Source organism: Cebus imitator, unplaced genomic scaffold (genome assembly GCF_001604975.1).
Source record: "Cebus imitator isolate Cc_AM_T3 unplaced genomic scaffold, Cebus_imitator-1.0 Scaffold82, whole genome shotgun sequence".
Lineage (NCBI taxonomy): Eukaryota > Metazoa > Chordata > Mammalia > Primates > Cebidae > Cebus > Cebus imitator.
The window spans coordinates 6,291,711-6,305,559 of NW_016107397.1; the positions used below are offsets into that span (position 1 = coordinate 6,291,711).

The following is a 13,849-nucleotide window of genomic DNA, read 5'->3' on the forward strand; positions in this document are numbered from 1 at the left end:
CCTGAGTAGCTGGGATTACAGGCACGCACCACCATGCCCAGCTAATTTTTTGTATTTTTAGTAGAGACGGGGTTTCACCGTGTTGACCAGGATGGTCTCGATCTCTTGACCTCGTGATCCACCCGCCTCGGCCTCCCAAAGTGCTGGGATTACAGGCGTGAGCCACTGCGCCCGGCCCTATATAATTTTTTTAATTTTAAAAAACAAAAATGAAATCTTAATTCTCCATACTGTACTACTATCATCACTTAACACATCTGAGAGATGTTTTCAAATCTGTACACATAGATCTACTTCATTTTTTGTTTTTTTTTAAGACAGAGTCTCGCTCTGTTGCTCAGGCTGGACTGCAGGGGTGCAGTCTCGGCTCACTGCAACCTCCGTCTCCCCGGCTCAAGCGATTCTCCTGCTTCAGCCTCCGGAATAGCTGGGACTATAGGCACATGCTGCCATGCCCAGCTAATTTTTTTATTTTTAGGAGAGATGAGGTTTCACCATGTTGTCTAGGCTGGTCTCCAACTACTGACCTCAAGTGATCTACCTGTCCCGGCCTCCCAAAGTGCTGAGATTATAGGCGTGAGCCACTGCATCCGTCCTACTTCATTCTTTGTAATGGCCATACAGGAACTCATTGCATGGATGTACCAAAATTTGATAAATTCTCTAATAAAGGACATTTCAGTTGTCTCCAATTTCAATAGTACACACAAAGCTGCAACAAATACTTCTGTACATAAACCTACTCACCTGTGGGTATATTTCTGTGAGACAGACCCTAGAGGCAGGATTACATACGTTCTTTCTGATGGGAAATCTGTGAAAATTCACACTCCCACCAACAGTGTCTAAGAATACCTTTTTGCCAATTCTGGATATCAATCCTTCTACTCTCTGCCAGGCCCAACACTGGGTCTTTTGCTGGGTGGCTTCAACACCTAATGCCATTAAACACTATCTTAATCAATCTGGACAAAAGATGGACACCACCCCTAACCTTCACATGAGAAACTGACACTGTAGTTCTCAGTCCCACACAATTAAACCTGGTGAAAATGGATTTTCCTCATTACCAGCGCTGTGACTACAAGAAATGACTGTGAAAGCAGCCACGGACGTTCTCGGGGTCTCACCTGGTGGCCTGAACTGAGGATGAAAGATGCTGAGATTAGGCTGGGCACAGGGGCTCATGCTTGTAATCGCAGCACTTTGGGAGGCCGAGGTGGGCGGATCATTTGAGGTTGGGATTTCAAGACTAACATGGTGAAACTCCATCTCTACTTAAAATACAAAAATTAGCCAGGCGTCATGGTGGGCACCTGTACTCCCAGCTACTTGGGAGGCTAAGGCAGAAGAATCGCTTGAACCCAGGAGGCAGAAGTTGGAGTGAGCTGAGACCATGCCACTGCACTCCAGTCTAGGTGAAAGAGCAAAACTCTTGTTTCAAAAATAAAAAAAATTTAAAAAAAGAAGCTGAGACTGTTGTTTCTTTCTATAAATGCTCCAGGAAGACCCAGTCCCATGCCACCATGCTCATGATCATCACAATCAACCACAGGTGACAGTCTGGTGAACTGTGAGGCCTCTACATGCCATGGATTACTGAACCCACATTTCCTACTGGCGAGGAACTCAGTACAGAGCTCAAGTCCAAGTCATAACCAAACCAGTCCCCAAATCCTATCTTTGAGGGTCTGTCTCCTGGTACCAATTCCATTACGAATTTTAACAGCTACAGCAACCTGAGAGGCTGACACGTTCTGACATGTCAGAGTACAATCAAGAGACAAAAATCACACCAGTGATTTTAACAGGGATTTTTTTTTTTTTTTAAGACAGGGACTTGGGCCGGGCATGGTGGCTCAAGCCTGTAATCCCAGCACTTTGGGAGGCCGAGGTGGGTGGATCACGAGGTCAAGAGATCAAGACCATCCTGGTCAACATGGTAAAACCCCATCTCTACTAAAAATACAAAAAATTAGCTGGGCATGGTGGCGCGTGACTGTAATCCCAGCTACTCAAGAGGCTGAGGCAGGAGAATTGCCTGAACCCAGGAGGCGGAGGTTGCGGTGAGCCGAGATTGCGCCATTGCATTCCAGCCTGGGGAACATGAGTGAAATTCCGTCTCAAAAAAAAAAAAAAAAAAAAAAAAAAAAAAAAAGGAAAAGTCCTGAAAAAAAAAAAAAAAAAAAAAAAAAAGACAGGGACTTGTTCTGTCACCCAGGCTGGAGTGCAATGGCATGATCATAGCTCACAGCAGCCTCGAACTCCTGGGCTCAAGTGAGCCTCCTGTTGGGACTATAGGCATGTAACAGTATACTTGGCTAATCTGTTTTTTTTTTTTAGAGATGGGGTCTCATTATATTGCCCAGGCTGGTCTCAAATTCCTAGCCTCAAGTGATTCTCCTACCTCAGCTTCCCAAAGTGCTAGGATTACAAGTCGTGAGCCACCATGGCAGGCCTGAAGAGGAAAAATGTATAATAAAGCATTACAAACTAGTAAAAGGTGGTTAACTACTATGCTAGGAAATACAGGAATGGAAAATGCTACTACCTCTAGGGAAGAGGGAGAGTGCTCACAAAAGAAACTCTTGTAAAAGGCCCCTACCCACTCAGGTTGAGCTTCAGGCCTCCTTGGAGCAGGAGTGGCTGTAGCCTGCTGGATGGAGAGAAGCTGCCAGAGTGAGTGATGATGCAGGGACTCTCACATCGCAGGAGGGAAGGAAAAGGACATCTCAGAAGCATGCCAGAAACCAGCACAAATCTCACCTCCCCTGGGGCTGATTCTAGGCTCTCCCAGGAACTGTCTGAATATGCCTTGGTTCCCAGAACATAGATCATCTTCTCAAAAGCTGGTGCTGGCCTAAAAGACCCAAGTCTTCCATGTTATTGAAGTCTATGTCCTGCCACAGAGAACAGCATCTGACTGGGCGCAGATTCTGGAATTTCAATAGGCATTACCATGCCCAGCCAAGTTTTTTGTAGGGATGGGGTCTCCCTATGTTATCCAGGCTGATCTTGAGCTCCTGGGCTCAAGTGATCCTCCCTCCTTGGCTCGGCCTCCCAAAGTTCTGTGATTACAGGTGTGAACCACTTGCACCCAGCTTCGAAATACACTTAAGAAAAAACTACCTGGCCAAGAGCTGTGGCTCACACCTGTAATCCTAGCACTTTGGGAGGCAAGGGTGGGCAGATCACGAGGTCAGGAGTTCAAGATCAGCCAACATGGTGAAACCCCTTTCTATCAAAAATACAAAAATTAGCCAGGCGTGGTGGTGCACACCTGTAATTCCAGACACTCAGAAGGCAGAGGCAGGAGAATTGCTTGAACCTGGGAGGTGGAGGTTGCAGTGAGCCAAGATCATACCAGTGTACTCCAGCCTGGGCAACAGAGCGAGACTCCATTTCAAAAAAATAAAAATAGGCCCGGCGAGGTGGCTCACACCTATAAGCTCAGCACTTTGGGAAGCCAAGGAGGGTGGATCACGAGTTCAGGAGTTCAAGACCAGCCTGACCAATATGCTGAAACCCCACCTCTACTAAAAAAAGATACAAAAATTAGCTGGGCGTGGTGGTACGAGCCTGTAGTGCCAGCTACTTGGGAGGCTGAGGCAGGAGAATTACTTGAGCCTGGGAGGCAGAGGTTGCAGTGAGCTGAGATCACACCACTGCATTCCAGCCTGAGTGACAAAGCAAGACTCTATCTCAATAAATAAATAAATAAATAAAAATTTAAAATTAAAAAATTAAAACTTTACCTTATCTCTTTTCTTAGTTCATCTTCAGCTGCTTGATTTTCTCCAGGGCAAATCTTTGCTCTAAACTTCCTATAATTCTGTTCACCTTCACTTTGCTTTGCTTTATGATGAAACTGCTTTATTCGTTTAGTTAAAGAACTCATAGAAAAGTCCAGGGGCACAACTTTCTTATTAATTTTAACAGCTACATCAACCTGAGAGGCTGACACGTTCTGAGTATTTACTACCTTTAGACAAATGTCAGAATTTGAAAGAATTTCTTCTTTTTTAAAGCGTTTTGTGTTTGGGGATGCAAGATTAGGTGACTGAGGCAAAATTCTAAATTTACATCCAGTATCTTCCTGGTTTAAACAGCAGTCCACATCTGAAAAAGGGTTGTCAGTTTCAGGCACTTTCTCACGAGAGTCCACAGATTCCTGTGAGCCCCTGTCCTCGGGGGAGCTGGCCACACACTCGCTGCTGTAGTAACTGCCTGTGTCTGGGATGCTGAACCCCTCTGAATCCACGGAAGTGCTGCCATGCCCAGAGTCCTTCTCCACCTCCGCTCTGTCTGCAGGGTCACTGGGTCCCGCACTGGAACTCGCTGCCTCTTTCTGAGGTCCCAGGGAGCCTCTGTCAGAGATGGCATCTGAAGTGCTAAAAGATGGCATACCCCTTTTCTGCCCTGGAGAGCTCCTTCTTGGTTCTGGAGTCTTCAGGCTGTGAGACTTGTTCTCTGCTGTGTGATGAAGAGAAAAGGCCTCCCGCAGTCTGGAAATGGACACGTCCCTTTTTTCTTCTCGAGTCCTTGATGAAGGAGAATTATCCTGCTGTTCTGGCAGGGGCTTTTCCAAATCCGTGGCATGCATTTTCATTAAGTTACCTAAGTAAACATGAATGGAGAAGAGGGTCAGGGACTATCCTGAAATGGTTAGAGGATGTACTTACGTGAACAGACACTTCACAAAAGAGGAGAGCCACATGCTAATTAAACAGATGAACACAGTTCATTGTTTAAAATAAAACTATAATATCGGCTAGATGTGGTGGCTCACGCCTGTTATCCCAGCACTTTGGAGGCCAAGGCAGGTGGATGGCATAAGGCCAGGAGTCTGAGGCCAGTCTGGACAACATGGCAAAACCCCATTTATACTAAAAATACAAAAATTAGCCAGGTGTGGTGGGGCACATCTGTAATCCCAGCTACTTGGGAGGCTGAGGCACAAGAATCCCTTTAGCCTGGGCAGTAGAGGTTGCAGTGAGCCAAGATGGCGCCATTGCACTCCAGCCTGGGCGACAGAGCAAGACTCTGTCTCAGAAACAAACACACACACACACACATAAAATACGATCTGGCCATATACTCACCAGAATGGGTAAAATTAAAAAAACAACAAATGCTAACAAAATTCAGGATCAAGTGGAATTCTTAAATACCACTGGTAGTAATGAACCTGGTACAGCTGCTTTGAAAGTTCTCTGGGAGTACCTCCTAAATCTGAATGTATGCACACCTGCAACCCAGCATAGCTACTCCTATCAGCAGTGCCTATCGGCCAGGCACAGTATCTCAATCTCACTGTAATCCCAGCACTTTGGGAGGCTGAGGAGGGCAGATTACCTGAGGTCAGGAGTTCAAGACCAGCCTGATCAACATAGTGAAAACTCATCTCTACTAAAAATGCAAAAAATTAGCCAGGCATAGTGGAAGGTACTTATAATCCCAGCTACTAGGGAGGCTAAGGTGGGACAACTGCTTGAGCCTGGAAGGGGGGTTGTAGTAAGCCAAGATCACGTCACTGCACTCCAGCTGGGCAACAGTATCAAAAAAAAAAAAAAAACAAACTCAATTTTTAAAAAAAAAAAAAAAAAAAAAAAAAGATTCCGTCTCAAAAAAAAAAAAAAGTGCCTATCTATGCTCATCAAAAGAGGTGGATGAGGATATTTCTGACAGGGTTCTTCATTATAGCCCCAAACTGAAAACAACTCAAATATTCACAAATAAATTATGATATCTGACTATAATGGAACACTGTATAGTGAATGAATGAAAGAATTTTGCCGTATGACTTGGGTGAATCTCACAAACAAAATAATGAGAGAAAGAAACAAATCAGAGAAAAGTACAGACTGAATGACTTCAAATTAAAAACAGATTAAACTATATTGTTAGAAGTCAGGAAATTCCAGCATTTTCAGAGGCTAAGGCTGAAGGATAGATTGAGCTCAGGAGTTTGAGATCAGCCTGGGCAACCTGGAAAAATCCCATCTCTACTGAAAATACAAACATTAGCCGGGCGTGGTGGCAGGCGCCTACAATCCCAGCTACTTGGGAGGCTGAGCCAGGAGACTCTCTTAAACCCAGGAGGAGAAGGTTGCAGTGAGCTGAGATCGCACCACTGCACTCCAGCCTGGGCAAACAAGAGCGAAACTCTATCAAGCAATAGATTAGTCCAATGTGATGTTAGGAGTTCAGCAGAATGAATAGAATTTGAGATAGTTAGATGTTCAGCTTAAAGGGTTTCTTTCTTTTTTTTTTTTTTTCACTGCAACCTCCGCCTCCCGGGTTCAAGCAATTCTCCTGCCTCTGCCTCCCGAGTAGCTGGGACTACTGGCACATGCCACCACGCCCAGCTAATTTTTGTATTTTTTTAGTAGAGACGGGGTTTCACCATGTTGGCCAGTATGGTCTCGATCTCTTGACCTCATGATCCGCCCACCTCAACCTCCCAAAGTGCTGGGATTACAGGCATGAGCCGCCACTGCGCCCCGCCGCTTGAAGGGTTTCTTAATTGGTGGCTGCTTTTAGGCCAACTACGATGATAATACTTTTTACTCTCTGTAGAATGGTTGTTTCCTAGGGTCTAAAGAACTGTCCCTCTTTAGACTAACAGTTAACTTACAGGGATATTAACTAATTCTGTGGATAAGTTTAAAGTTGAACTAAGATTCTGTCTGGACAACCAGCTATCATCAGGCTTGGTAGGTTTGTCCCTACTACTCATAAATGTTCCCACTATTTTGCCATATAGATGGGTATGCTCTTTTAGCTAACCTTGAGTAGCTCATCTGGTTTCATGGGACTTGGCTATGGTTCTCTAGTTAATATATTATGCAGAAGGTAAAAGGGTTTGTCTTTGCTTTTTAATGCTTGATTTAGTTCTTTCATCTTTCCCTTACAGTACTATCTCTATTGCACCAGGGTGAGACTTTCTGTTGCCTATACTTTTCAGGTAAATGGTTTGGTTAAGATAATTTGATAATATTTTTAGTGAGATTTAGGGTCAGAGTTGGCTCAATGTGATCAGGTCATGACGAAATCTTCCAGGTGTAAGCTGGGTGCCTTAGGTTGAGCTACACTTTGGTTTGTCCAAGCACACTCTCCAGTATACTTACCATGTTACAACTTATCTCCTCTATATGTGCGTATAGAATTTTTTAGTAGCAATAATTTCTAAAAGAACATTTGAGGAAGGTGACGGACAGTGTGTGCACGCTTCATGGCCTTATTCGACTAAGCACTCTGTTCTTGGTTTACTGATAAATTCTCCTTGGATCTTTAAATTTCATAAAGGTTATCATGAGATTTTCTAAGGGTTAGAAATTGTAGCCCACTTCTTGCCACCTCATGGGCTACACACCTTGACCTAACGTTTTTATGTATATACTTATGCTTACTTTATGACCCTTTTAGGGTTTGCTGAAGATGGCGGTATATATGCTGAGGGCTAGAGGTGGAGAGATGTATCGGGGTTTATTGATTATAGAACAGGCTCCTCCAGAGGGATATAAAGCACCACCAAGTCCTCTGAGTTTTAAGCTGTTGCTTGACTATAAGCATTGTAGTATTCTGGCAAATGGTTTTATTGATATAACTAATAGAGTTTAGGGCTAAGCATAGTGGGGTATCTAATCCCAGTTTGGGTCTTAGGTATTGTGTCTTCAGGGTACTAAAGCCACTTTCGTAATAGATTTTATTTCGACTGGAGTTTTTTACAACTTAGATGGAGGTTAGCTTTATTGAGGGCAGACCTTAAACACTCTTTATGCTGAGTTCTGTTAGCTTGGGTTAATCGTATGGCCGCGGTGGCTGGCATGAAATCGACCAACTCTATAGATTAGTATAGTTTAGTTAAACCTTTGTTTATTGCTAAATGTTTATCACTACTGTTTCCCGTGGGCATATGGCTCAGCAAAGTGTTCTGAGCTGCACTTAAGGGTGCTTGATACTTGCTCCTCTTGATCTGGGTGATCTAGAGGGCATTTTCACTAGGACGGGGATGCTTGCATGTAATCTACTAAAAGTTAACAGAAGGCCAGGACCAAACCTATTTGTTTATGGAGTGGTGTGTACCCATCTGGACATTTTCAGTGTCTTGCTTTGAACAGTTAAGCTACATTAACTGTGTAACATATAAATGTAAAGCTAAAAAATAGGAAGAAGGAAAATAGAAGTAAATAACTGTATATGGTTCTGGGGGCTTAGGATATTAAAAATTGAATTGACAGAGGTTTGGTTAACAGTGCTATTTTTTTTTTTTTTTTTTTTTTGAGACAGAGTTTTGCTCTTGTCCAGGCTGGAGTGCAACGGCACAATCTTGTCTCACTGCAACCTCCACCTCCCGAGTTCAAGAGATTCTCTTGCCTCAGCCTCCCAAGTAGGTGGGATTACAGGCATGTGCCACCAAGTCCGGCTAATTTTTTTGTATTTTTAATAGAGACAAGGTTTCTCCATGTTGATCAGGCTGGTCTCGAACTCCCAACCTCAGGTGATCCGCCCACCTCAGCCTCCCAAAGTGCTGGGATTGCAGGCGTGAGCCACCACACCTGGCCAAGAATGCTATTTAAAGTTAGGGTGTGGTTGATTTAGAATATGAGACATGGGGTAGCACTTTAAGAAGGGTATATTTAAGGTGTTATAGTATTGAGATAGAAATTAGTTGTTGCATTTATTATACAAGATGGAGTTTTAATTTAGTAGGAGGGATTTAGGATTTTTAGGAAAATAACATCAATTGAGAGGTAGCTGTTGAGATAGTTACAGCTAAAATATAATCTCTGGGTTTTGATTAGGTTGCATTTCGTCTCTTGTTTTCAGGGTTTACGAGAGTACATTAATTTAGATTGAAGAAAAAAGTCAGAGATGGGAGGAGGGTTTGTGGATTTTTATTTGAAAGAAGTTGTTAAAAGTAGGCATACATGTGCTGGCGTATGTACCTATTGGTTAATTACTATGTCCTACAAGCATGTATTAATTAACACCTTATGGTTGTAATGCTAGCTCGGAATATGCAATATAGGCGTGATTATTAACTGGTTTGGTAGGAATCACATCCAATTTCATCTACAGCTGATTTGGAAGGGACCAGGCCTTCCACAATGTTGAGCAAGGGCATTCCCAAAAGATAAAAATACCAAATGCATGGCAGTGGTCCTGTGACTGATTAATAGGGTGATAGTCTCTGAACCATTGAGATGTCTTACTTAAGAGGAATGTATGGGTGATCTTAGTGTTATGGCTGTGACGTAAGAACCAGATGCTAGGTATAGTTTCACATTAGTCACCCTAAGCTTTATGGGCCTGAAGTGAGGCGGATAACACACCCAAGTGGAATGATGATTTTTTGGAGGTTGGTAGATTAAGAGACCAAAATTTGGTAGGGGATAGTCACGTTGGTGAGAAATTCCTTGACTAGGATACGCTATGTCCAGTGAACAACAATATGTACTATGTAACGTTAAGGAGGTCTAGTATGGGTCAATATCCATGTGGAGAAGGTCTAGATAATCTGGGTGGTAACAGTTGATGTGAAGATGTGTTAATTCATGCTTATATGCATGTTGGGGAAGTTTTTATGTATTTTCATAGGTAAATGTACTATGTACGAATAAGCATATATAGCACTATGTATTATTCATGGGGACTAGCAGTAATGCACGAAGTACATAAAGGCACTAATGTATTAGTGGTAACTCATTAATACTAACATAATAGTTAAAATGCATCTAGAGGAAATTCAGGGAGTAGTTTAATTAGAATTTCAGCTTTAGGTGTTGACAGTGAAATGAGAACGCTCTTTTCCTGAATTGTCCTGGGGAAAGGATCTCCCTTTCTGGTTTACAAGACCAGAGTATTGAATTATACTACAAGGACATTTTCACTTAAGTAATTTCTTTTTGATTAGCGTAGTAAGTGGTATGAGGATAAGGATGGTAGAGAAATATATAATAGATGCAGTCTGTCTGATGACAATAAAAGGGTATTCGACCAGCTAACATCCAATTTATGTACATGTAAGTAGGTCAGCTACTAGGATTCAGAATAAGCATTGACTTAATGGCAGGAATATTGTACTTTGTTGTTTAGATGTGTTAAGTACGGGAATAATTGCTAGAATAAGAATGGAGAATATGAGGGCTAGGACGCCTCCTAGTTTGTTGGGGATGGATCATAAAATTGCATATGCATACAAAAAATATCACTCTGGTTTAATGTGGGGTGGAGTATCGAGACGGTTAGCTAAAGTGTAATTATCTGGGCCGCTCAGGAGGTCAGGTGAAAACAGTACAAGGATTAGAAGGAAGAGGAGAAAAATTAAACATAAAATGTCTTTAGTTGTATATTAAGGGTGAAAAGTGATTTTGTCAGGGTTTGGCAAAATCCCTGAAGGTTGTTAGATCCTGTTTCACGTAGAAATAGAAGGTGAACAGTTGCTAGAGCTGCAATAATAAAAGGTAAGATGAGGCCAAGTGCGGTGGCTCACACCTGTAATCCCAGCACTTTGGGAGGCTGAGGCAGGCGGAACATGAGGTCAAGAGATCAAGACCATCCTGACCGATATGGTGAAACTCCATCTCTACTAAAAAATACAAAAATTAGCTGGGCGTGGTGATGTGCGCTTGTAGTCCTAGCTACTTAGGAGGCTGAGGTGGAAGAACCACTTGAACTGGAAGGCGTAGGGTGCAGTGAGCTGAGATTGCATCACTGCACTCCAGGCTGGTGTCAGAGAGAGACTCAGTCTCAAAAAAAAAAAAAAAGAAAAGAAAAAAAGGTAAGATGAAATGGAAGGCAAAAAATCATGTGAGGGTGGCTTTGTCAACTGAGAATCCACCTCAGATTCACTGCACAAGGTCAGATCCAATGGGATGGCTAATAGGTCTGTAATTACTGTAGTGCCTCAGAATGATATTTGGCCTCATGGGAGTACGTGGCCTATAAATGCTGTTGCTATGATTATGAGTAGAAGAATAATATCAATATTTCCGCTTTCTAGAAATATAAATGATTCATAATATAAGCCTCATCCAACGTGTAGGAAGAGGCAAATAAAAAATATTGAGGCGCTGTTAGCATGGAAATAGCGGACAATTCAGTCGTAGTACACATCTCAGTTGATATAAGCGATTGAAGAGAAGGCGGTTGAGGTGTCCGGTGTATAGTGCATGGCAAAAAATAGTTCTGTGATGATCTGAAGAATTAGGCAGGCACCAAGAAGTTTCATCATGTAGAAATGTTAGATGGTGTGTCAAGATCAATAAATAAGTGGTTAATATTTTTTGCTAATGGGTGTGTTTTGCGGGTATTGGTCATTAGTATCCTTACAGATGACATACAACAATGTTTTTTTATATCATTCGTCATGGTTATAGTCCACGTTGGAATAATGACATATGCTATGTTTTTATTGTGTATTCTCTTGGTTACAGGATTTGCGGGTTTATCTTCGAAGCCTTCTCCTATTTATGGGGGTCTAGGGTTAACTATTAGTGGTACTGTGCGTTGTGGTATTGTGTTGAATTTTGGCGGGGCTTTCGTGGGGTAAATGGTCTGTTTGATTTATCTATGTGGTATGATGATTGGTTTTGATTATACTGCAGCAATGGCTATTGAAGAATATCCTGAAACGTGAGGGTCAAGTATTGGCATTTGAGGGGCTTTATTATTAGGATTATTAATGGAACTAGTGTTGGCTTGGTAGATAGTTGAATACGATGGGGTAGTAATCATGATTAATAGCGTGGGGAGTTGAATAATTTTTGAGAGGGAGGGGAGGGATTATTACATGAGGATTCTCTGTAGGTGTGGCTGCTTTATATAGTTATGGATGTTGATGAATGGTGGTTACTGGTTGACCACTATTTGTAAGTATTTATGTTGCAATTGAAATTACTCGGGGTAACAGGTTAGACAATCAATAGTAAAGTTAAAATCGGTGGAATAAAAAAAGAGAGGAAATAAAGTTTAAGCCTTTTTGAGTAGATGTGGTGATGGAGGCTGAAATTTGGGTTTGTGAAATCATTTTTGGTATAGACTTTTCTAATCAAATTAGGTCTAGTAGAAATGAAGCCATATTTTGATTTGTGGATAAGCTTGAGTCGGGGGGTTGAACGGTGGGTTGTGGCTGAATAAAAACTAGTATGTTAAAGAAGTTGAATATGTGTAATGGGTGTTCAAGTTTGAGGTTATTAGTTATAAGATTAAGCTCTATTGCTAGCAAGAGGCCCAAGATGGTTACACCTAGGGCTGTGAGTTTAGGATGGAGTGGCACAGTTGTTTGAAGGGGTGAAGCAGGATTAATACTGTTGGCAATGAGAAATCCAGCAAAGATGCTATGGATCCCTAGGTGGTTAATTGAGTTAATTAGGAATGGATTATTTTCGTTAATAATAAGGTTTATGAATCAGGGTTGTCCTATCTGAGAGAAGAAGATAACGTGGCTACACAGACAGCCATCAAGTAGGTGGGAATGAAAGTGATAGGGCTCAGGCATTGGCATATGACATTTGTCTCAAAAAAAAAAAAAAAAAGAAAAACATGACAAGGGAGTTAAAATGCAGCCACTGTAGAATCTTCTAATCATATATCTTATATTACATCATCTGTTTACAATTGACAAAAAACTGGAGGTACCATTATAGCCAAAAAAAGACATTACTACATATTCCTCTGTGTGTTCATGCCTCTTTATAAATAGATGACCTTAAATCTGCAGCTACATACTTTCTAGTATGACACAACCTCTACCTAAAATAGGTTGCTAGTCATGGTGGCTCACATCTGTATTTCCAGCACTTTACAAGGCTGAGGTGGGAGGACTACTTGAGCCCAGGAGTTTGAGACCAGCCTGGGCAACAAAGTGAGACCCTGTCTCTATAAAAAATTTTTAAAATTAGCCAGGTATGGTGGCACGTGCCTGTAGTCCTATCTACTTGGGAGGCTGAGGTAGGAAGGTGGCTTGAGCCCAGGAATCTGATGCTACAGTGAACTATGATGGCGCCACTGCAGTCCACCCTGGGCGACAGAGCAAGTCCCTGTCTCAATAAAAACATTAAAAAATGACAAAATAATATAAGAGACTTTGTTTCACATCCAAAAAAGTTTATGGGTTCGGTGTGGTGGCTCATGCCTGTAATCCCAGCACTGTGGGAGGCCGAGATGGGCACATCACCCGAGGTTGAGAGTTCGAGACCAGTCTGACTAACATGGAGAAACCCCATCTCTACTAAAAATACAAAATCAGCCAGGTGTGGTGGCGCATGCCTGTAATCCCAGCTACTTGGGAGGTTGAGGCAGGAGAATCACTTGAACCTGGGAGGCGGAGGTTGTAGTAAGCCGAGATTGTGCCATTGCACTCCAGCCTGGGCAACAAGAGCGAAATTCCATCTCAAAAAAAAAAAAAGTTTACCTTGGAAAAAATAAGGAAACACATTAGCTAAAAGCTTTAGAAGCTGGCTGTACACAGTACTTTTCTTACCTCCAATATCCAACAGTGGCTGCTGACTGACATTCAGCTTGTTGACATCACTATCAAACATTCCTATCAAAGAGGTCTTTAAAACTGCCAACAAAAGCTTTTCCTCTTGTAGTAAAATTTGCCTTTTATCTGGAGTAACATTGATATCAACACATTCTAAGGAAAAAAAGAAAACACACTTATTATGTTTACATTCACTTTCATTTTATTTGTTATTATTATTATTATTATTTTATTTTATTTATTTTTTTTTTTGAGACGGAGTTTCGCTCTTGTTACCCAGGCTGGAGTGCAATGGCGCGATCTCGGCTCACTGCAACCTCCACCTCCTGGGTTCAGGCAATTCTCCTGCCTCAGCCC

The 13,849-nt window shown here is 42.1% G+C and overlaps 1 protein-coding gene across 3 annotated transcripts in view; it reads right to left on the reverse strand.

Annotated features, from left to right (window-relative positions):
* PMS2 (PMS1 homolog 2, mismatch repair system component) overlaps window positions 1-13,849 on the reverse strand; it is a 46,878-nt gene that overhangs the window by 12,458 nt on the left and 20,571 nt on the right. For all 3 annotated transcript variants that reach the window (XM_017533724.2, XM_017533727.2, XM_017533726.2), the window contains 2 exons: window positions 13,490-13,645; window positions 3,756-4,617 (listed from right to left, as the gene is read on the reverse strand). In XM_017533724.2, coding sequence (XP_017389213.1) covers window positions 3,756-4,617; window positions 13,490-13,645 — 1,018 coding nt within the window. The remainder of the gene's footprint in view (window positions 1-3,755; window positions 4,618-13,489; window positions 13,646-13,849) is intronic.